General features: G+C 45.1%; 1 protein-coding gene across 5 annotated transcripts in view; it reads left to right on the top strand.

Moving 5' to 3' along the window:
• The window catches only part of LOC139229802 (SLAM family member 9-like), a 62,185-nt gene that overhangs the window by 22,825 nt on the left and 15,074 nt on the right, over window positions 1-24,286 (top strand). For all 5 annotated transcript variants that reach the window (XR_011587808.1, XM_070861392.1, XM_070861393.1 and 2 more), the window contains exons 2-3: window positions 19,693-20,031; window positions 22,934-23,227. Coding sequence is in view for 4 of the 5 variants with exons in the window: in XM_070861392.1 (XP_070717493.1) it covers window positions 19,693-20,031; window positions 22,934-23,227 (633 nt within the window). In the remaining variant the exon portion in view is untranslated. The remainder of the gene's footprint in view (window positions 1-19,692; window positions 20,032-22,933; window positions 23,228-24,286) is intronic.

Here is a 24,286-nt window from a genome sequence, read left to right as displayed (position 1 = left end):
TCTGAGAGGGGACAGACCCTCACTGACTGGCTCTGAGAGTGGACAGACCCTCACTGACTGGCTCTGAGAGTGGACAGACCCTCACTGACTGGCTCTGAGAGGGGACAGACCCTCACTGACTGGCTCTGAGAGTGGACAGACCCTCACTGACTGGCTCTGAGAGTGGACAGACCCTCACTGACTGGCTCTGAGAGGGGACAGACCCTCACTGACTGGCTCTGAGAGTGGACAGACCCTCACTGACTGGCTCTGAGAGTGGACAGACCCTCACTGACTGGCTCTGAGAGTGGACAGACCCTCACTGACTGGCTCTGAGAGTGGACAGACCCTCACTGACTGGCTCTGAGAGTGGACAGACCCTCACTGACTGGCTCTGAGAGTGGACAGACCCTCACTGACTGGCTCTGAGAGTGGACAGACCCTCACTGACTGGCTCTGAGACTGGACAGACCCTCACTGACTGGCTCTGAGAGTGGACAGACCCTCACTGACTGGCTCTGAGAGGGGACAGACCCTCACTGACTGGCTCTGGCTCAATGTGTCACATTAATTAAAATCCTGCAGCTCCTCAAAGGCGGGGACAAAGGATTTCAGCACACACGGAGATGGTTCCTGGTGAAGTTGTTTGGACTAAAATATTTGTAAAAAACATAAGACCATCTTTTACTTTGGTTCCAAACTGCCACTTTGTTTGTTTGCAGTTTGTTCCCTCCCTTCTGTTGGTTAACGACAGCTGCTGTACAGGATGTAAATTATGACTGTGTACATTAAACTGACACTGTAACTCCATTGGATGATTGATACCTCGCTCCCCAGCAACAACATTCTTCACACACAATCCCTAATCTACGAGCACAAATGCAAATATTTGCAGAGAGCACTTCACCACCATGACAAACAAGAAAGTCAAGGATGAGGGAAAGCCATTCAGTCGATCAAAGCTCATCCCAGAGTGCTCCAACTCACCCAGGGTCCCTCGAGCACAGCAACTCCTCTGAAAATGCGGCCTTTTGGCTAAGATCTGCATAACTAACCTGACCAGCCACCATGACGTCCGGGTGGTTCCTCCCTGGTCAGGAAGGTATATGCTTACATTTTTGTAAACAGGAGGTGGGTGGGATTGGTGACCCATCCACCTCCACGGAGGTGTGTGGGGGACCTGACCCATCCACCTCCATGGCACGAACCTGGTATTGCAGTACTTCCAGGAACGGTGCAGTGGCTCTAGGCCTTTTGGCTAAGAGCATTGGCGCAGAGTGATCCTTGACTGGTGCAGGGTGACCTCTGGCGTTTGACAAAGAATTGTAACGATTGGATAACGATTGGACATGAATTTAAAAAAAAAAAAAAAAAAAAAACTCCTCTGAAAATGAGGAGGTGGGTGGGGTGGCTTGACCCATCCACCTCCACGGAGGTGTGTGGGGGGCCTGACCCATCCACCTCCATGGCACGAACCTGGTATTGCAGTACTTCCAGGAATGGTGCAGTGGCTCTAGGCCTTTTGGCTAAGAGCATTGGCGCAGAGTGATCCTTGATGTGTGCAAGGTGACCTCTGGCGTTTGTGATTTGACAAAGAATTGGAAAGATTGGCTACGAATTAAAAAAAAAAAATTCCAGAAAAAAAAACTCCTCTGATACCTCACTGGTAGCAGCATGTCAAATGCTCGATTTCAAAATTGTCACCCTTATTTTCAAATCCCTCCATGACCTCCTCCCTCCCTATCTCTGTAATCTCCTCCAGCCCTACAATGCTCCTCTAATTCTGCCCTCTTGAGCATCCCTGATTATAATCGCTCAACCATCGGTGGCCGTGCCTTCTGTTGCCTAGGCCCCAAGCTCTGGAACTCCTTCCCTAAACCTCTCTGCCTCTCTTTCCTCCTTCCAGACGCTCCTTAAAACCTACCTCTTTGACCAAGCTTTTGGTAACTTGCCGTAATTTCTACTTATGCGGCTCAGTGTCAAATTTTTTTTACCTCCTAATACTCCTGCGAAGCATCTTGGGACATTTCCCTACATTAAAGATGCTATATAAATACAAGTTGTTGTTGTTTTTCACCCTTTGACAAAGATCTTTTCTAAAACGTACCGCAGTGGACAAACAGTCCCATGCTCCCAGCCACATCGGTAAACAGAGGGGCAGCTGCGGTTTAAAGGGACTCGGGCAGCGTGGGAGAGTGATGTTTAAGGGGTCCCAGTTGCTGCAGAGTGTACGGTTAAAGGGACTCGGTGGGTGCAGCTAAAAGGGTCACACATGTCGGTGAATATAGTTTCAAAGGTTTTGGATCGGGGGGTGGGGGGGGAGGGGGTAGGAGAGTGTGGTTTAAAGGGTCTCAGACCCAGGGGTGGGCAGGGGTTAAAACCGAGGCCTTGGATAGATGAGCTGGGTTCCTCATCGTAATATGCAAATTTGCCGATGACACAAAGCTAGGCAGCATTGTAGGCACTGTAGATGAAAGCACAAAATTACAGAAGAATATTAATAGATTAAGTGAATGAAATCCATTTGCCACAGTTTTGGCCAATGTAAGCAAATGTGAGGTCATCCTGTTTGGCCCTCAAAAGGATAGAACAGGGTACTTTCTAAATGGTAAAAAACTAAAAACAATGGGTGTCCAAAGAGACTTGGGGATTCAGGTACACAGATCATTAAAATGCCATAAGAACATAAGGACATAAGAAATAGGAGCAGGAGAAGGCCGCACAGCCCCTCGAGCCTGCTCTGCCTTTTAATACGATCATGGCTGATCCGATCATAGACTCAGCTCCACTTCCCTACACGCTCCCCATAACCCCTTATTCCGTTATCGGGTTAAGAAACTGCCTATCTCTGTCTTAAATTTATTCAATGATCCAGCTTCCACAGCTCTCTGAGGCAGCGAATTCCACAGATTTACAACCCTCTGAGAGAGGACATTCCTCCTCACCTCAGTTTTAAATGGGCGACCACTTATTCTAAGATTATGCCCTCTAGTTCTAGTCTCCCCATCAGTGGAAACATCCTCCCTGCATCCAACTTGTCAAGCCCCCTCATAATCTTATACATTTCGATAAGATCACCTCATTCTTCTGAATTCCAATGAGTAGAGACCCAACCCACTTAACATTTCCTCATAAGTCAACACCCTCATTTCCGGAATCAACCTAGTGAACCTTCTCTGAACTGCCTCCAAAGAAAGTATATCCTTTCGTAAATATGGAAACCAAAACTGTACGCAGTATTCTAGGTCTGGCCTCATTAATACCCTGTATAACTGCAGCAAGACTTCCCTACTTTTATACTCCATCCCCTTTGCAATAAAGGCCAAGATTCCATTGGCCTTCCTGATCACTTGCTGCATCTGCATACTAACCTTTTGTGTTTTATGCACCAGGACCCCCAGGTCCCGCTGTACTGCAGCACTTTGCAATTTGTCTCCATTTAAATAATAATTTGCTCTTTGATTTTTTTTTTCTGCCAAAGTGCATAACCTCACACTTTCCAACATTATAATCCATCTACCAAATTTTTGCCCACTCACTTAGCCTGTCTATGTCCTTTTGCAGGTTATTTTGTGTCCTCCTCACACATTGCTTTTCCTCCCATCTTTTGTATTGTCAGCAAACTTGGCTACGTTACAGTCAGTCCCTTCATCCAAGTCGTTAATATAGATTGTAATTAGTTGGGGTCCCAGCACTGATGCCTGCGGTTACTGGTTACTGGTTGCCAACCCGAGAATGAACCATTTACCCCTACTCTCCGTTTTCTGTGAACAGGTACAGAAAATAATCAAAAAGGCTAATGGAATGCTGGCCTTTATAGCTAGAGGACTATAATACAATGGGGTGGAAGTTATGCTGCAGCATAGGGCTGGTTAGTACACACCTGGAGTACTGTGAACAGTTTGGGGCTCCACACCATAGGAATATATATTGGCCTTGGAGGGAGTGGGTTTACCAGAATGATACCCTGACTTCAAGGATTAAGTTACGAGGAGAGATTACACAAATTAGGGTTGTATTCCCTAGAATTTAGAACCTTAAGCGGTGATCTATGCAGCGAGATAGGGCGAAGTAATATGGAGTCAGAAACAGATGGTAGAAAGGTAAAAAGCACTAGTGGAAGGCCAAGTAAACAAAGGCAAGAAACATAAAGGGCCACACTACATCATAATTCTGAAGGCTTTGTGTCTTAATGCAAGGAGTATCCATAATAAAGTGGATGAATTAACTGTGCAAATAGATGTTAACAGATATGATGTGATTGGGATTACAGAGACGTGGCTCCAGGATGATCAGGGCTGGGAACTCAACATCCATGGGTATTCAACATTCAGGAAGGATAGAATAAAGGGAAAAGGAGGTGGGGTAGCATTGCTGGTTAAAGAGGAGATTAATGCAATAGTTAGGAAGGACATTAGCTTGGATGATGTGGAATCTATATGGGTAGAGCTGCAGAACACCAAAGGGCAAAAAACGTTAGTGGGAGTTGTGTACAGACCTCCAAACAGTAGTAGTGATGTTGGGGAGGGCATCAAACAAGAAATTAGGGGTGCATGCAATAAAGGTGCAGCAGTTATAATGGGTGACTTTAATATGCACATAGATTGGGCTAACCAAACTGGAAGCAATACGGTGGAGGAGGATTTCCTGGAGTGCATAAGGGATGGTTTTTCTAGACCAATATGTCGAGGAACCAACTAGGGGGGAGGCCATCTTAGACTGGGTGTTGTGTAATGAGAGAGGATTAATTAGCAATCTCGTTGTGCGAGGCCCCTTGGGGAAGAGTGACCATAATATGGTGGAATTCTACATTAGGATGGAGAATGAAACAGTTAATTCAGAGACCATGGTCCAGAACTTAAAGAAGGGTAACTTTGAAGGTATGAGGCATGAATTGGCTAGGATAGATTGGCGAATGATACTTAAGGGGTTGACAGTGGATGGGCAATGGCAGACATTTAGAGACTGTATGGATGAACTACAACAATTGTACATCCCTGTCTGGCGTAAAAATAAAAAAGGGAAGGTGGCTCAACCGTGGCTATCAAGGGAAATCAAGGATAGTATTAAAGCCAAGGAAGTGGCATACAAATTGGCCAGAAATAGCAGTGAACCCGGGGACTGGGAGAAATTTAGAACTCAGCAGAGGAGGACAAGGGTTTGATTAGGGCAGGGAAAATAGAGTACGAGAGGAAGCTTGCAGGGAACATTAAGACGGACTGCCAAAGTTTCTATAGATATATAAAGAGAAAAAGGTTAGTAAAGACAAATGTAGGACCCCTGCAGTCAGAATCAGGGGAAGTCATGACGGGGAACAAAGAAATGGCAGACCAATTGAACAAGTATTTTGGTTCGGTATTCACTAAGGAGGACACAAACAACCTTCCGGATATAAAAGGGGTCAGAGGGTCTAGTAAGAAGGAGGAACTGAGGGAAATCCTTATTAGTCGGGAAATTGTGTTGGGGAAATTGATGGGATTGAAGGCCAATAAATCCCCAGGGCCTGATGGACTGCATCCCAGAGTACTTAAGGTGGCCTTGGAAATAGCGGATGCATTGACAGTCATTTTCCAATATTCCATCGACTCTGGATCAGTTCCTATGGAGTGGAGGGTAGCCAATGTAACCCCACTTTTTAAAAAAGGAGGGAGAGAGAAAACAGGGAATTATAGACCGGTCAGCCTGACATCGGTAGTGGGTAAAATGATGGAATCAATTATTAAGGATGTCATAGCAGCGCATTTGGAAAGAGGTGACATGATAGGTCCAAGTCAGCATGGATTTGTGAAAGGGAAATCATGCTTGACAAATCTTCTGGAATTTTTTGATGATGTTTCCAGTAGAGTGGACAAGGGAGAACCAGTTGATATGGTGTATTTGGACTTTCAGAAGGCTTTCGACAAGGTCCCACACCAGAGATTAATGTGCAAAGTTAAAGCACATGGGATTGGGGGTAGTGTGCTGACATGGATTGAGAACTGGTTGTCAGACAGGAACGAAGAGTAGGAGTAAATGGGTACTTTTTAGAATGGCAGGCAGTGACAAGTGGGGTACCGCAAGGTTCTGTGCTGGGGCCCCAGCTGTTTACACTGTACATTAATGATTTAGACGAGGGAATTAAATGTAGTATCTCTAAATTTGCGGATGACACTAAGTTGGGTGGCAGTGTGAGCTGTGAGAAGGATGCTATGAGACTGCAGAGTGACTTGGATAGATTAGGTGAGTGGGCAAATGCATGGCAGATGAAGTATAATGTGGATAAATGTGAGGTTATCCACTTTTGTGGTAAAAACAGAGAGACAGACTATTATATGAATGGTGACAGATTAGGAAAAAGGGAGGTGCAACGAGACCGTCATGGTACATCAGTCATTGAAGGTTGGCATGCAGGTACAGCAGGTGGTTAAGAAAGCAAATGGCATGTTGGCCTTCACAGCGAGGGGATTTGAGTAGGGAGGTGTTGCTACAGTTGTACAGGGCCTTGGTGAGGCCACACCTGGAGTAGTGTGTACAGTTTTGGTCTCCTAACTTGAGGAAGGACATTCTTGCTATTGAGGGAGTGCAGCAAAGGTTCACCAGACTGATTCCCGGGATGGCGGGACTGATGTATCAAGAAAGACTGGATCAACTGGGCTTGTATTCACTGGAGTTCAGAAGAAAGGAAAGATAGATTACGAAAGTAAACTTGCGTAAAACATAAAAACAGATAGTAAAAACTTTTACCGATATATAAAACGGAAAAGAGTGACTAAAGTAAATGTTGGTCCCTTAGAAGATGAGAAGGGGGATTTAATAATGGGAAATGTGGAAATGGCTGAGACCTTAAACAATTATTTTGCTTCTGTCTTCACAGTGGAAGACACAAAAACCATGCCAAAAATTGCTGGTCACGGGAATGTAGGAAGGGAGGACCTTGAGATAATCACCATCATTTGGGGGGCAGTGCTGGACAGGCTAATGGGACTCAAGGTAGACAAGTCCCCTGGTCCTGATGAAATGCATCCTAGGATATTAAAAGAGATGGCGGAAGTTATAGCAGATGCATTTGTTATAATCTACCAAAATTCTCTGGACTCTGGGGAGATCCCAGCAGATTGGAAAACTGCAAATGTAATGCCCCTATTTAAAAAAAGGAGGCAGACAAAAAGCAGGAAACTATAGACCAGTTAGCCTAACATCTGTGGTTGGGAAAATGTTGGAGTCCGTTATGAAAGTAGCAGAACATTTGGAAAAGCATAATTTGGTCAGGCAGAGTCAGCGTCAGGGGAAGTCATGTTTGATAAATTTGCTGGAATTCTTTGAGGATGTAATGAACAGGGTGGATAAAGGAGAACCAGTGGATCTGGTGTATTTGGACTTCCAGAAGGTATTTGACAAGGTGCTACATAAAAGGTTACTGCACAAGATAACATTTCACGGGGTTGGGGGTAATATATTAGCATGGATAGAGGATTGCCAAACTAACAAAAAACAGAGAGTCATGATAAATGGTTCATTCTCAGGTTGGCAATCAGTAACTAGTGGGATGCTGCAGGGATCAATGCTGCCGAGACCCCAACTATTTACAATCTATATTAACGACTTAGAAGAAGGGATCGAGTGTAACATAGCCAAGTTCGTTGATGATACAAAGATGGGAGGAAAAGTAATGTGTGAGGAGGACACACAAAAATTTGAAAAAGTACATAGACTGGCTAAGTGAGTGTGCAAAAATTTGGCAGATGGAGTATAATGTTGGAAAGTGTGAGATCATGCACTTTGGCAGAAAAAAAATCAAAGAGCAAGTTATTATTTAAATGGAGAAAAATTGCAACGTGCTGCAGTACAGTGGGACCTGGGGGGTACTTGTGCATGAAACACAAAAGGTTAGAATGCAGGTACAGCAAGTGATCAGGAAGGCCAATGGAATCTTGGCCTTTATTGCAAAGGGAATGGAGTATGTAATGAACAGGGTGGATAAAGGGGAAGTCTTACTACAGTTATACAGGATATTGGTGAGGTCACACCTGGGATACTGCATACAGTTTTGGTTTCCATATTTACGAAAGGATATACTTGCTTTGGAGGCAGTTCAGAGAAGGTTCACTAGGTTGATTCCGGAAATGAGGGGGTTGACTTATGAGGAAACATTGAGCAGGTTGGGCCTCTACTCATTGGAATTAAGAAGAATGAGAGGTGATCTTGTCGAAATGTATAAGATTATGAGGGGGCTTGACAAGGTGGATGCAGAGAGGGTGTTTCCACTGATAGGGGAGACTAGAACCAGGGGGTGTAATGTTAGAATAAAGGGGCCACCCATTTAAAACTGAGATGAGGAGGAAGATCTTCTCTCAGAAGGTTGTAAATCGGTGGAATTCGCTGCCTCAGAGAGCTGTAGAAGACGGGACATTGAATAAATTTAAGACAGAGATAGACAGCTTCTTAACCGATAAGGGGATAAGGGTTTATGGGGAGCGGGCAGGGACCTGAGTCCATGATCGGATCAGCCATGATCATATTAAATGGCAGAGCAGGCTCGAGGGGCCGTATTGCCTACTCCTGCTCCTATTTCTTATGTTTATATGTTCTAAAAAAAATCATCTGAGTTATCGGCCCGTTGCATCCTTTAATGCAGGATCTGTCAGCCCAGCACTCCGCTCGAGTGCCGGCTGATTGCTGGTCTAGGTAAGGACCAACAGAGTCATTAGCTTAGCCCTCCCCTTTAATGAAGGGGAGGACCCCTTCTACATGGCACCGCTACGCGTCCCAGCGCATAGCACTGAGCTTCCGCCCCACAGAAGAAGTGCACTCCATTTCCTCTCGGAGGGCGGTAACCCCGATATTGCAAGCGGGGCGGGACTGCCGTGCCTGGCGCAGTAACTCCCACCTCGCAGCTGTTCCCGCCCTCAAACAGTGCGCTACACAATTTCCCCCCACCCCCCCCTCATAGATTTGTAAACACCCATCACTGTACTTTTATCCCTCATCAGGAGGGGTCCTGGGGAACGTCTCTTAAGCAGAGGCTCGCAGCCTCTGTGTGCCATTCTGCCCCCATCTCCATTCTAATCAACGGTCATCGAAGGCTAGAAATCTGAGGCACGCAAAATTAAAATGAAGGAATTTGGTTTAACTGGAGATCGAACAGCAGCTTGTGAGGCCCACAAAAATGGGTCTTTGATTCCATTCGGTGTCAAATCTGACAATGGGAGTGGCACTGTTCAGTGGTAGTACTGAGCATGGTCAGAGGTACTCTCTCAGACAGGATGTTAAACGAAGGCCCCAGTTGCCTGTTTGTATAGATATAAAACATCACATGACACTATTCAAAGATAAGCAGCTCGGTCTTCAACTGCCCAACAGTATTGGCCCTGAATCAACACAATCAAAAATTGTTTACATGTGTCCCATCACCTGTTTATTGGACCTTGCTGCACTTAAATTCGTGTTTGCCGACAAAGCAAGTGTTTAATTGTTCAGTGTTTCCTTTTTAACATACACTCTTAAATATTTTCTTTGCTCTAGTTACTCAGGCAAATGGGAAGTGGAAAAGAAACAGGAGATTGTTCTCAATGTTATCATTAGGATTTTAGCAATAAAAGAAAAAAAGACTTGCATTTATATAGTGCCTTTCATGATGTTTCAAAGTGCTTTACAGCCCATGAAGTATTTTTGGAGTGTAGTCACTGTCGTAATGTGGGAAACGTAGCAGCCAATTTGCGCACAGCAAGCTCCCACAAACAGCAATGTGATAATGACCAGATCATCTGTTTTTTTTCTGTTATGTTGATTAAGGAATAAATATTGGCCAAGTCACAGTATGTGACATTGGGTGCGTGAAGTACTCATACTGTGGAGCACAATAAGAGAGTCTGGCTTTCTAAACTTGGGTCATTCCAAGGGAGAGCATTTTGAGTTCCATAAAGCTAGACAAAACAGGAGTGGTTCCTGGTCTGGTGAAAAGTTGGGCTTATCACAAAGGAAGCATGCTATGCAAAAATTAAAATATGCTGCCTTAAGTGCCATTTTTCCCACTGCATGTTGGTACCAGTATCTGAAGTACATCTGCTGACAACACTTCTTTCTGAAGGTTCTGAATCCTCAGTGTTTAATTAGCAGAAGGTACTACAAAAAGTAATTAATTGGATTTGGCATATGTTGGAACACTCTGAGGGCATGATAAAGTGCTGTACAAATGAAAATCTTTCTTTCTCTCCTTTCATTTTCAAGCATTGGTTGTTTGTCCATTGTACCAAATTTTTTCCTGAACAGCTGTTCATCTGTTCTATTCACAGACCCTAAATCAAGCCCCAGAGGCTACCTTGCATTTCCACAGTAACGCAGCTGCCTATATATAATTAATCTGTAGGAGGGGAGCAGATTGCGATCAATAGAATAGATGCCACACAGTCTACTGCTAAACACTGACCACAACTCATATTCGGCCTCATGATTCCAGCGCTTGTGGGTTTGGTGGTCCAGTGGTATGATGTCTCAATGGCCTTTTATAGTGTCTCATTGCAATTGTGTTTAGAAACATAGAAAATAGGTGCAGGAGTAGGCCATTCGGCCCTTCTAGCCTGCACCGCCATTCAATGAGTTCATGGCTGAACATGCAACTTCAGTACCCCATTCCTGCTTTCTCGCCATACCCCTTGATCCCCCTAGTAGTAAGGACTTCATCTAACTCCTTTTTGAATATATTTAGTGAATTGGCCTCAACAACTTTCTGTGGTAGAGAATTCCACAGGTTCACCACTCTCTGGGTGAAGAAGTTTCTCCTCATCTCGGTCCTAAATGGCTTACCCCTTATCCTTAGACTGTGACCCCTGGTTCTGGACTTCCCCAACATTGGGAACATTCTTCCTGCATCTAACCTGTCTGAACCCATCATAATTTTAAACGTTTCTATGAGATCCCGTCTCATTCTTCTGAACTCCAGTGAATACAAGCCCAGTTGATCCAGTCTTTCTTGATAGGTCAGTCCCGCCATCCCAGGAATCAGTCTGGTGAACCTACGCTGCACTCCCTCAATAGCAAGAATGTCCTTCCTCAAGTTAGGAGACCAAAACTGTACACAATACTCCAGGTGTGTCACTCTAGCAACACCTCCCTGCCCCTGTACTCAAATCCCCTCGCTATGAAGGCCAACATGCCATTTGCTTTCTTAACCGCCTGCTGTACCTGCATGCCAACCTTCAATGACTGATGTACCATGACACCCAGGTCTCGTTGCACCTCCCTTTTTCCTAATCTGTCACCATTCAGATAATAGTCTGTCTCTCTGTTTTTACCACCAAAGTGGATAACCTCACATTTATCCACATTATACTTCATCTGCCATGCATTTGCCCACTCACCTAACCTGTCCAAGTCACTCTGCAGCCTCATAGCATCCTCCTCGCAGCTCACACTGCCACCCAACTTAGTGTCATCTGCAAATTTGGAGATACTACATTTAATCCCCTCGTCTAAATCATTAATGTACAGTGTAAACAGCTGGGGCCCCAGCACAGAACCTTGCGGTACCCCACTAGTCACTGCCTGCCATTCTGAAAAGTACCCATTTACTCCTACTCTTTGCTTCCTGTCTGACAACCAGTTCTCAATCCATGTCAGCACACTACCACCAATCCCATGTGCTTTAACTTTGCACATTAATCTCTTGTGTGGGACCTTGTCGAAAGCCTTCTGAAAGTCCAAATATACCACATTAACTGGTTCTCCTTTGTCCACTCTACTGGAAACATCCTCAAAAAATTCCAGAAGATTTGTCAAGCATGATTTCCCTTTCACAAATCCATGCTGACTTGGACCTATCATGTCACCTCTTTCCAAATGCGCTGCTATGACATCCTTAATAAGTGATTCCATCATTTTACCCACTACTGATGTCAGGCTGACCGGTCTATATTTTCCTGTTTTCTCTCTCCCTCCTTTTTTAAAAAGTGGGGTTACATTGGCTACCCTTCACTCGATAGGAACTGATCCAGAGTCAATGGAATGTTGGAAAATGACTGTCAATGCATCCGCTATTTCCAAGGCCACCTCCTTAAGAACTCTGGAATGCAGTCCATCAGGCCCTGGGGATTTATTGGCCTTCAATCCCATCAATTTCCCCAACACAATTTCCCGACTAATAAAGATTTCCCTCAGTTCCTCCTCCTTACTCGACCCTCTGACCCCTTTTATATCCGGAAGGTTGTTTGTGTCCTCCTTAGAGAATACCGAACCAAAGTACTTGTTTAATTGGTCTGCCATTTCTTTGTTCCCCGTTATGACTTCCCCTGATTCTGACTGCAGGGGACCTACGTTTGTCTTTACTAACCTTTTTCTCTTTACATATCTATAGAAACTTTTACAATCCGTCTTAATGTTCCCTGCAAGCTTCTTCTCGTACTCCATTTTCCCTGCCATAATTAAATCCTTTGTCCTCCTCTGCTGAGTTCTAAATTTCTCCTAGTTCCCGGGTTCACTGCTATTTCTGGCTAATTTGTATGACACTTCCTTGGCTTTAATACTATCCCTGATTTCCCTTGATAGCCACGGTTGAGCCACCTTCCCTTTTTTATTTTTACACCATTCAGGAATATACAATTGTTGTAATTCATCCATGCGGTCTCTTAAATGTCTGCCATTGCCCATCCACAGTCAACCCCTTAAGTATCATTCGGCAATCTATCCTAGCCAATTCACGCCTCATACCTTCAAAGTTACCCTTCTTTAAGTTCTGGATCATGGTCTCTGAATTAACTGTTTCATTCTCCATCCTAATGTAGAATTCCACCATATTATGGTCACTCTTCCCCAAGGGGCCTCGCACAACGAGATTGCTAATTAATCCTCTCTCATGACACAACACCCAGTCTAAGATGGCCTTCCCCCTAGTTGGTTCCTCGACATATTGGTCTAGAAAACCATCCCGTATGCATTTCAGGAAATCCTCCTCCACCGTATTGCTTCCAGTTTGGTTAGCCCAATCTATGTGCATATTAAAGTCACCCATTATAACTGCTGCACCTTTATTGCATGCACCCCTAATTTCCTGTTTGATGCCCTCCCCAACATCACTACTACTGTTTGGAGGTCTGTACACAACTCCCACTAACGTTTTTTGCCCTTTGGTGTTCTGCAGCTCTACCCATATAGATTCCACATCATCCAAGCTAATGTCCTTCCTAACTATTGCATTCATCTCCTCTTTAATCAGCAATGCTACCCCACCTCCTTTTCCTTTTATTCTATCCTTCCTGAATGTTGAATATCCCTGGATGTTGAGTTCCCAGCCCTGATCATCCTGGAGCCACGTCTCTGTAATCCCAATCACATCATATTTGTTAACATCTATTTGCACGTTAATTCATCCACCTTATTACGGATACTCCTTGCATTAAGACACAAAGCCTTCAGGCTTATTTTTGTAACACCCTTTGTCCTTTTAGAATTTTGCTGTACAGTGGCCCTTTTTGTTCTTTGCCTTGTGTTTCTCTGCCCTCCACTTTTCCTCATCTCCTTTCTGTCTTTTGCTTTTGTCTCCTTTTTGTTTCCCTCTGTCTCCCTGCATTGGTTCCCATCCCCCTGCCATATTAGTTTAACTCCTCCCCAACAGCACTAGCAAACACTCCCCCTAGGACATTGGTTCCGGTCCTGCCCAGGTGCAGACCGACCGGTTTGTACTGGTCCCACCTCCCCCAGAACCGGTTCCAATGCCCCAGGAATTTGAATCCCTCCCTGCTGCACCACTGCTCAAGCCACGTATTCATCTGCGCTATCCTGCGATTCCTACTCTGACTAGCACGTGGCACTGGTAGCAATCCCGAGATTACTACTTTTGAGGTCCTACTTTTTAATTTCGCTCCTAGCTCCTTAAATTCATTTCGTAGGACCTCATCCCCTTTTTTTACCTATGTCGTTGGTACCAATGTGCACCACGACAACTGGCTGTTCTCCCTCCCTTTTTAGAATGTCCTGCACCTGCTCCGAGACGTCCTTGACCCTTGCACCAGGGAGTCAACTTACCATCCTGGAGTCTCGGTTGTGGACGCAGAAACACCTATCTATTCCCCTCACAATTGAATCCCCTATCACTATCGCTCTCCCACTCTTTTTCCTGCCCTCCTGTGCAACAGAGCCAGCCACGGTGCCATGAACTTGGCTGCTGCTGCCCTCCCCTGATGAGTCATCCCCCTCAACAGTACTCAAAGCAGTGTATCTGTTTTGCAGGGGGATGACCACAGGGGACCCCTGCACTACCTTCCTTGCACTACTCTTCCTGCTGGTCTTCCATTCCCTAGCTGGCTGTGGACCCTTCTCCTGTGGTAAGACCAACTCGCTACACATGCTACTCACGTCATTCTCAGCATCATGGATGCTCCAGAGTGAATCCACCTCAGCTCCAATTCCGCAACACGGTCCATCAGGAGCTGGATTTGATTACCAAACTCTTTTCTAGTTGTCTCTCACATGCATACAGCAAGAGTACTGTATGCAGTTCTGGTCACATTACAGGAACAATGTGATTGCACTAGAGAGGGTACAAAGGAGCATCACAAGGATGTTGCCTGGACTGGAGAATTTTAGCTATGAGGAATGATTTGGATAGGCTTGGTTGTTTTCTTTGGAACAGAGAAGGTTGAGGGGAGACTTAATTGAGGTGTATTAAACTATGAGGGGCCTGGATAGAGTGGATAGGAAGGAACTGCTTCTGTTAGCAGAGGGGTCAATACCCAGGGGGCATCGATTTAAGGTCATGGGTAGGAGGTTTAGAGGAGATTTGACGGGAAATTTCTTCACCCAGAAGGTGGTTGGAGTCTAGAACTCACTGCCTGAAAGGCTGGGAGAGGCAGAAACCCATACAATTACAAAGTACCTGGATATGCAATTAAAGTGCCGTAACCTACAAGGCTACGGACCAAGAGCTGAAAAGTGGAATTAGGCTGGATAGCTCTTTGTCGGCCGACAAGGACATGATGGGCCAAATGGTCCCCTTCCGTGCTGTAAATTTCTATGATTCTATGCACTTCTGCTTCAAGCTCTGGCTAAAGCTGGATGATAAGGTAGATGGAAACACAACAGTCACCAGCCAGTACAGACCAGCGGGTTGGAGGACAGGCCACCTGTACGCTCTCTTGGCAATGTCAGGGTTTGGGAGCAGAGCTGCTTCAAGAGCTGGCAGTACATTAGGAGCGTAGGACACATTTCGACTGCCCACTTGATATCCTTTACTGCGCATTCCCATGTGTAGCACCCAACCAACACAGATCACCCCCACAGTCTAATAGCATTGGAAGTACAATTTCTCAATTTTTGCCAACACCAAACTGGGGTGGAGTGGGTGGTTAATACTGACGACTGCAGTAAAATACAGGAAGACATTAATAAACTTGCAGAATCGATGCGTAATTAGCAAATTAACTTCAATATACATTGTGTGAGGTGTATTTTAGTTAGAAAAATAAAAAAGCCACATGTTCCTTGGGAAAAAGTGTCCAAATGGGTTAGGGGAGCAGGGGGCACAGATACACAGGTCACTAAAAGTAATGACGAAGATTAATAAGGTCATACCAAAAAGAACTGGGGTTCTTTTCTCGAGGGATAGAATTAAACACAGAAGAAGGCAGATTAAATTTGGATCAAACCTTTGTACCACACTTGGAGTATTGTGGACAGTTCTGGTCTCCACATTATAAAAAGGAAGTAGAGGCAATGGGGAGGGTGCAAAAAAGATTTCCTGGAATGACACACGAACTGCGAGGTTGTAACTATCAGGAAAAATTGAACAGATTGTGGTGGTTTTTTCTCTAGAAAGGAGACGGCTCTAAGATTATGAAAGGGTTTGATGGGGTAGAGGTAGACAATATGTTTCCACTTGTGGGGAGACCAGAACTCGGGGCCATAAATATAAGATAGTCACTAATAAATCCAATAGGGAATTCAGGAGAACCGTCTTTACCTAGAGAGTGGTGAGAATGTGGAACTCGCTACCACGGAGTGGTTGGGGTGGGGGGGACTACAATAGATGCATTTAAGAGGAAGCTATATTAACAGGAGGGAGGTGGAAGGAGGCTCTTGTGCAGTATAAACACCGGCATGGTCCAATTGGGCCAAACGGCCTCTTTCTGTGCTGTAATGTCAACTCTCGTGAATTCATCGCGAGACACACGATTTTTAATTTTTTTTTAAAGAAATTGCTCCAACTCGCGATCTGGCGAGTCATCTTCAAAGGTCACGACCTTCCTGTTATTGCCCACCTCAAGTCCGCTCGGAAGAAAGCCCGAGGTACGCCCGAGAGTAAATCCAAGCTCGGGATGATGATGTCTTCATTGTCACGTAACCCCACATCAGGTGGGTCATGGGTCGGGAGCAGGGGTGAAACGGGCCACCTCCAGCTAACTCTCAGCAATTTGTTGATATACCACTTCTAAGTAGACGGAAACGGTATCATTTTCATTAAGCAATACGGCATAAATGTGCTCCTTTTTTTTAAATCAGTTTATGGGTTTCGGTACAATCGCGAAGTCTAAAGTGCAAACTCGAAGTTAAATCTTTTTGCAGTTGCGTTTCTGGCAAGTCCCTATAACCTTCTAACGTACCGCGGCTACTCGTGTGCGTGTGAGAGAGAAATGGGGAAGTACACATTGCGCAGATTATCTCCGCTTTCCCTGTGTTTGAATAGACCTGTACGAGTATCTTTGGTCTGCCATCAAGTGCAGCCTGGTTATTAATTATACTACAACTGAGACTTGAATATTGCCATATATTTTTCCTTTTGGGTTATGTCAAATTTCGACGTTTCCCTTAAAGACCTTGTCGCTCCCGCGAGGAAATGGCTGTCCTTTGCTTGACCCACTTGACAGCATAATTGAGATCCGAAAATGGAAACGGGAACCTAAATCCTACAGTTTAATCACATGTTAAAAGCTTGTCCTGTTTTCAGTTAATAGGATATATACTCATGGTATGTTTGCCCCAAATCAGGTAGGTCTAGGGCCGCATGGGAGGGTGATGCGGGCCACCCCCAGCCAACTCGCAGCAATCCTTATCTGTAATTAAAACCTGTGGTAGGAATTTTGCATTTTGTGTGACAAAATTAATATTACTATCTTCCCAGTTCAGCACCCAGCTCGTCATCATCATAGGCGGTCCCTCGAACGAGGATGACTTGGCTTCCACACCAAAAGGAATGAGCCCTATGTTTCGAATGATTCCAGTTTACTGCCCTTGTACACGATTTCTGGTAACTTTCCACAGCTGTTGCTCACCCTCTGTAATGTGGTGGTTTGCGTGTTTCCTGTGGTTCATCCATTCCAATCAGTCTAAATATTTTGGCCGTTTCTGGGAATAGATTCTTCACCCCCAAACACTTCATGTAAATGGTCAAATGCCACAAACTGAAATTGAAGATGGTGGTATGATCACATCTAAAAGGAATTTGTTTATATGAAAATCTGGATGGGACAGTGAGTAATGCAGGGCTCAGCGACATGGCAAAGAGATCACCGAATACACAAAGTAGGCCCTTCAGCCAATTTGATCCTACCCTTCAAGAACACCAACCCTACAGTCTTCCCACTGAAAGATCGCAAACCTGCAAACTCTGTGCAGTCATATAAGAAATAGGAGCAGGAGTAGGCCACCCGCCCCTCGAGCCTGCTCCGCCACTCAACAAGATCATGGCTGATCTGATCTTGGCCTCAACTGCACGATGAAGTCAAGGATAGTACAGGAAATGCATTAGGTGTTTTGGTGATCAGTTCATGTCTGAAATGAGCTTTAGTGTTTGAACTGGCTCCTCTTCCCCCGTCACGGCATTCATCAGTCAACTCTCTCCTCCAACCTCTGGCATTTGACAAGAAGCTGACACACAAGGCAGGAAACTCACACGTGAGACCTCCCTCACCTCCCTGGTTATTGTACGTTCCTCTCCTCCAGTTAGCAGCATTCCTCTCACCAGACAGCAAGGGAAATAAAGAGACAGCATGGTCGATTGTAGAATTGCCACACAGGAACAAAACTGGTGTTGTGGATCAGCAAACTCTTTGGCTAAATCCGACTCCGGGTGATAGTGCGAATCAGCAGCACGTTTTACATCTCTCCCCATATGTATTTCCATTGACTTCAGGTGGCCATTCCACAATACTGATCTAACACCCCAGCAGAAAGTTGAAAATGTACCCTGCGACAAGGGTGGGCTAACCCAACATTCAAAGCGGCAGCAACGTTCCAATGTTAGTCAACAGGCCCATACTCGCAAATTTCACACCCAGGTAGGTAGATTGCAAAGGAGGGGGGAGGAGGAAAGGGAAAGTTTGCAGGGCTATGGGGTAAGAGCAGGGGAGTGGAACTAATTGAGTAGTGCTTTCAAAGAGCCGTCACGGGCACGATGGGCCGAATGGCCTTCTTCAGTGCTGTTACGATTCTATGAGTAAAATGAGGCACTAAGACAGTGCGAGAGAGAATACTATGATTCTATGAATACATTTATGCCATTTGGTCGTCCATTGCGGCCCACACTCTCCTGCTCGAACCTGCGTTGGGAGTGTCAGCCATGGCAGCACTCTTGTCTCCATGTCAGAAGGTCAAGCCCCACTCCACTTGAGCAGAATAATCCAGGCTGACACTCCAGTGCAGTGCTGAGGAAGTGCTTCCCTGTTGGAGGTGCCGTCTTTCGGATGGGACGTTAAACCGAGGTCCCGTCTGCCCTCTTGGGTGGATGTAAAAGAGTTCTTCCCAGTGTACTACTAATCGTGAAATCGTGACGGAGGTGCGGCGAATGAGGGTACGGGACCCAGAAGAGCCGAGGGCCTAGGGGCAGCACGGGCCAGCCCACACTTCGATATGTGTGTGCACTAGGTCCATGCAGCAGAGCAGGTCTCCGGTCGTCCTGGTTAACCCTTGCCACTGGACAAAGACCTTGCTCTGTCAATCCTGTGTGCTGGCTGATGTGTAACGGTCACCACATGTTAAAAAAATCCATGCACAGGCATCTTCCACCCCCTCAATTGGAGTTCAGGACTGGAACATCGGGTCCTTCATTGAAACATCTGTGAACTCGTGGAAGCAAGTCAGCCTCGTTCGAGTGACCGCCTGTGATGATGATGACTGATCAATATTTATCTCTCAACCAACATCACTATAACAGATTATTTGGTCATTGATACATTGCTGCCTGTGGGAGTTTGCTGCATGCAAACTATCTGCTGCATTTCCTACATAAGTGACTACAGTTCAAAAAACACTTCATTGGCTGTAAAGTGCTTTGGAATGTCCTCAGGTTGTGAAAGGCGCTATATAAATGAAAGTCCTTTAATTTTCTGTTTATGTTCTGGCTGCAAGTTGACGCCTCAGTTGACGCCTCAGGCACAAGGATCATGAGTGAAACTCTCACACAGGATTTCTGACTTTAAGAGCTGTGGCTTCTGATTGTTGCTATATTAGTGCGTTTACAGCTCTATGAAATGTGATTCCCAATCAGGATGGGGAACAGAATTCACAGGGCTGTTCATTAAAGAGCCTGAGGGTTTCAGTCCCATGTAATGGTTCTAAGGAGGAGGAATATCTTTGATGTCTTGTCAAAAGTCAGCTGCTCTCCATGAAAAGGAGTTCAGTACTGGAGAACAAGTTCTGAAAAGTTCGGCATCAGTTTAAAAAGCATAACAGATGTCAGACTGTAAAACCAGACACCAACACATCAGAACTAAAGGCACTAATAGGTTTGTTCTTCTGTTTCTGTTCTAGGTCTGGGAAAGGTTGTGGGTAATCTGGCTCCTGGACACCTGGTGAATGGGACTCTGGGACAGTCAGTTACTTTACCAGTAAATATACCACAAACAGAACTTCAGTCAATTACCTGGGATTTCAGAAACGGAAATAATGGGAAAAAGATTCAAGTATGTAGTAAATTTGTTCACAACCCAGAAAAATGTAACAATGAGCTGGGAGAGAAGTTCAGGTTAAACCTCAATGACTACAGCCTGGAAATACAGACCCTGATAAAAAGTGACCAAGGTCTGTATGAAGTTAATGCAAGAACAGAACAGGGCGTGCACGAAGAAACGGTGGAACTGCGAGTTTACGGTAATGTCCCTTTAAAGAAATACATTCTCTGATCTAACAATCTTTATGTCGTTAAAGCTGATAGGGAAGATTTTCATGGGTCTGTGCCCAAGCGTCCTGGGTCATGTGGGTGCAGAGAATACTGGAAAATCGGACGGGTTGCAACGCTTGCCTGTAAAGGAACTCGTCATATTTTTCTCTCTTTAATTTAATGGAGGAAAATTGGGCTTGTTCCTTTAAGGGAATACGCTCCAACCACCCGATTTTCTGTTGTGTTTGGGTCAGACCCAGGAAAATCTGCTTCTCTAGTCTTAGTTGTGTTGTTTATACAAAGTGCAACCAGCTTGAAAATCATTTGAAAGCAGATTTTACCGTATAGTGGATGGATGTCACTCAGTTTTATAAATATCTTCTGTTCATATGAAGGGCAACAAAAGACTGGAGGGCAGGGGGGCCTAGACCAATTGTACCATCACTTCATGCATCAGGGGGCCAAATTTGCTGAAGGCACGCTTCGCTGCCTGAGATGCATTGGGGTGAGACTTCCAACTTTCCTGGCAGTGACACCCTTCCAAATCTTAGGGAATGGGCTCTTTGGCGTAAAAGAGGCAGCCGCCCGTGCCATTTACCGCACTATGTGCGTTGGACCTCCGAGAGACCAGGAACATCACAGCAGCATCCAGCTGTGGCTCAGTAAGTAGTACACTCGCCTCTGAGTCAGAAGGTTGTGGGTTCAAGTCCCACTCCAGGAACTTGAGCACATAAATCTAGGCTAACACACACAGTGCAGTGCTGAAGGAGCACTGCCTTTCAGATGAGACGTTAAACCGACTCCCCATCTGCCCCCTCAAGTGGACGTAAAAAATCCCATGGCACTTTAATCAAAGAAGAGCAGTGGAGTTCTCTCCTGTGTCCTGGCCAATATTTATCCCTCAATCGACATAACAAACAGATTATCTGGTCATTATCACATTGTTGTTTATGGGAGCTTGCTGTGTGCAAGTTGGCAGCCATTGCTCCCACATTGCAACAGTGACTACACTCCAAGCATACTTCATTGGCTGTAAAGCGCTTTGAGATATCCGTAGTCATGGAAGGCACTATATAAATGCAAGTCTTTCTTTGGAAGATTATAGAATGATACAGAACGGAGAGAGGCCATTTGGCCCATTGTGCCTGTACTGGAATACTGCTGGAAATGCTCCATTGATCCACATTTCCCAGTTAGGTCTCCAAACTCATCCAGGCATTATATAATTTTGCCCCGGCAAAGACTGAACTGGCAGGATTTCGAGTGGGAGCATGTCATCCGACCAATCCTGCCTCTTTCAATTGTCTCAATGTCTCAATGGAAGCGGGCGGCTGATTCTTGCATTGGATTTCACACACAAAACTTAAGACATCCTCCCGCCTTTCCAGTTATGTTTTAAAAATGCAACTTAAAAAAAAAATACTTTGAGACAAAAAGTCTAAAGATCCCAAACCATGAAAATTCCTCTACAAAATTCACCCAAAGAGTTAGAAATATTAAGTTATTTTATTGAAAGGGAATTTAGCCATTGATAATTAGCAGAGTGAGCAGGATGGATAAGGTAAATAATGGCAGCAGAGATATTCAGTTCAGTTTATGAGCCTGATGTATGAACAAGAAGCAGTGTAAACATACACAGGATGTCCAGGGAGGATATGGTGGACAATCAATTGATTTTTAAAAATTCATTCTTGGGATATGGACGTTGCCAACAAGGCCAGCATTTATTGCCCATCCGTACTTTCCCTTGAGAAGGTGGTGAGCCGCCTTCTCTTACCGCTACAGTACTGCTGCAGTCCGTATGCTGAATGCTGTTGAGTTGGGAGTTCCAGGATTTTGACCCAGCGATATAGGTCTCTTAAAGCGGGTGGGTTGTTGCTGCAATCTGTGTGTTCCTCCATTTGTCCAAAGTAGCAGCTTCTAGCTTCCCATTGCAAGGCTCACTAGCTACTGAGGGAGTCAGGAGGAAGGAGCTCCGAGCTTCTGTTGCTTACTATTTGCAAGGTGTATTCTGTGTTGCGAAGCATACGAAAATGAAGGACAGGAAATAAATAGCCGGTTTATTGAGCCTGTCCTATATTGTTATTGAAAGGTAAAAGAAACTTCAGTTAACTTAGGAAAGGAACTCTAGGGTCTAGACTTTCACCTTCATTTGCGGCAGTTTTCTCAGTTGTACAGCCGTTTTTGGGAGAGAAACCGCCCGGCGAAAGTTTCCCCCTTACTTTTTCAATGGTATCGTCCACATCTCAAAACGCCCGCCGGGACCAAACCGCTGACATGCACCGTCGAGAAAATCACCAGGGCATAAGTTTGGCCTCAACGGAAGCCCGTCCAGATCGCCAAGGGAACCGCCCTGTGAAAGCAGCTGAAACAGGGCGGTAGGTGAGTATTCTGCAAAGACAGGCGAGTTAAAGGTTCTTTATTTATTCTTTTTAATTGTAAAACGGTGATTAACTGTAAAACTATCTTGGGAATGTTTCTTACCTTTTTTTAAGTGACTTTTTAAAAAAAACTTTTTCCCCCTCCCTCGGCCCAACTGCAGCCTTGAGTAAATTTTAATTTTTTTTTTAAGAACCGCCCATTTCACCTAGGTTTGCCTTTAACTGCTGAGAATACTGGTGCAAGATCCATTTTTACACCGGGAAATTATTTTTAACTTAATTATGGAAATTCTCGCCAGCATTAATCGCAAAACATTAGCAGTTTATCTGGGCGGGCAATCGAGCGTTGAGGGGCTCAGGAAAGTCTAGCCCTAGGAAATTCTTCTCTGACCCACGAAGGCAATCAAGCAAGTTCCAGGACACCATGGTGACTGGGAAATACATTCCCCCGATACCCACCTACCTTCTGTATGTTGTTATATGATCTCTATTTATGCTTTTCTTTAAACAGAAGGTGTGTCAAGTCCAAGAATACAGATCAGCGATGTCTCCTCTGACAGGATCTGTAATGTTACCCTGAGCTGCTCAGTGGAGAGCGGCAGTGACCTGATCTACAGCTGGTGGAGAGGAGATGGTGATATCACAGCTGACTGGTCACACAGAGTGACCGACAATGGGAGCAGACTGGAAGTGTCCTTAAATCCACACGATACCAGCACAGTGTTCAACTGCACAGTGAGAAACCCCGTTAGTGAGAAGACTTGGAGTGTGGACCTCGCACACTCCTGTAACATCACAACAGGAGGTTTGTGCTATATCCCTTTACCACCCAGTTTCCAGACATATTGGAATGTTATTTCCCCCCCACTTCCCCCCCCTGTTTTCTCCCCTTCTATTCTGACACTTGCTGGGGAACAGTTCCATGGGTGCTGACCTAGAATTCAAATTTTCAAGACTTCATGGACTGGTGCTTGCATAGAGGCTTTGTAGGATTCTGAAGTCCAAGTGTAAATCTGCAATGTTTATTTTGTTGTCCCTCCACTTTGCACTCCATCTGTTGGTCTGTCTCTGGGAGGTGGGATTTATTCAAGTTCGACAGCATTGATACCATGATAGAATTGCTGTGTAAGATTGTGGTGCCCTTCCCACCCCTTGATAGTGCCATTGATAAATGCATTCATAAATACACTGCCTAGTGCACAATTGAGCTGCACAGCCAAGGAAGGTCTCAGGACAGTGGGGAAGACACTATAAATGGCTTTGGTTTCCCTGGGCTCGGAAAGGGATAAACCAGCAAATGCTCTTGCTTCTGATCATTTTTCAGTGACTCATTGCTAAAATGCATACGCATGGACATCGGGTGATAGCCAAATAGCCTGCTGACACTCAATGGGGGATGGGCGTAATTTTAACCTAACCTGCCCGTCGGAAAACTGACGAAATCGGATGCAACGCTCGTTTTGCACCGAACCCGATTTTACTCTCTGAAGACGACATACTGGCAGCGTTTCATCTGAGCCCATAACATTCCCGCCCGTCGGGTTCAGATAAAATTAACCCTCACTGTCTAGATGACTTTGTTACTGAAATGTGGCTGTCATCCATAGAACTATACTTCTGCTTAAGTCAGAGTCTTTAGAAGAAGGGAGTTATACTGCAGTCATACTCAGTGAGCCGATAGTGAAAATATGTCAGTGTAAATCATACAACAGTTTCCTTGCCGAGCCATTTACCGCCCCCCCACCCCCCGCCCAGCACCATCACCTCGTCCTTATCTGACTTCCTAAACTTTCAGTTTTAAAATGAATGGCTTTATATTTGTCCCAGTCAGAGCTGCAGGAGTTGGCCTATCGATGACTGTAAT

Source organism: Pristiophorus japonicus, chromosome 19 (genome assembly GCF_044704955.1).
Source record: "Pristiophorus japonicus isolate sPriJap1 chromosome 19, sPriJap1.hap1, whole genome shotgun sequence".
In the NCBI taxonomy this organism is placed as follows: domain Eukaryota; kingdom Metazoa; phylum Chordata; class Chondrichthyes; family Pristiophoridae; genus Pristiophorus; species Pristiophorus japonicus.
The sequence above is the reverse complement of the archived record's forward strand: the minus strand, read 5'-3'. Positions and strand labels throughout refer to the sequence as shown.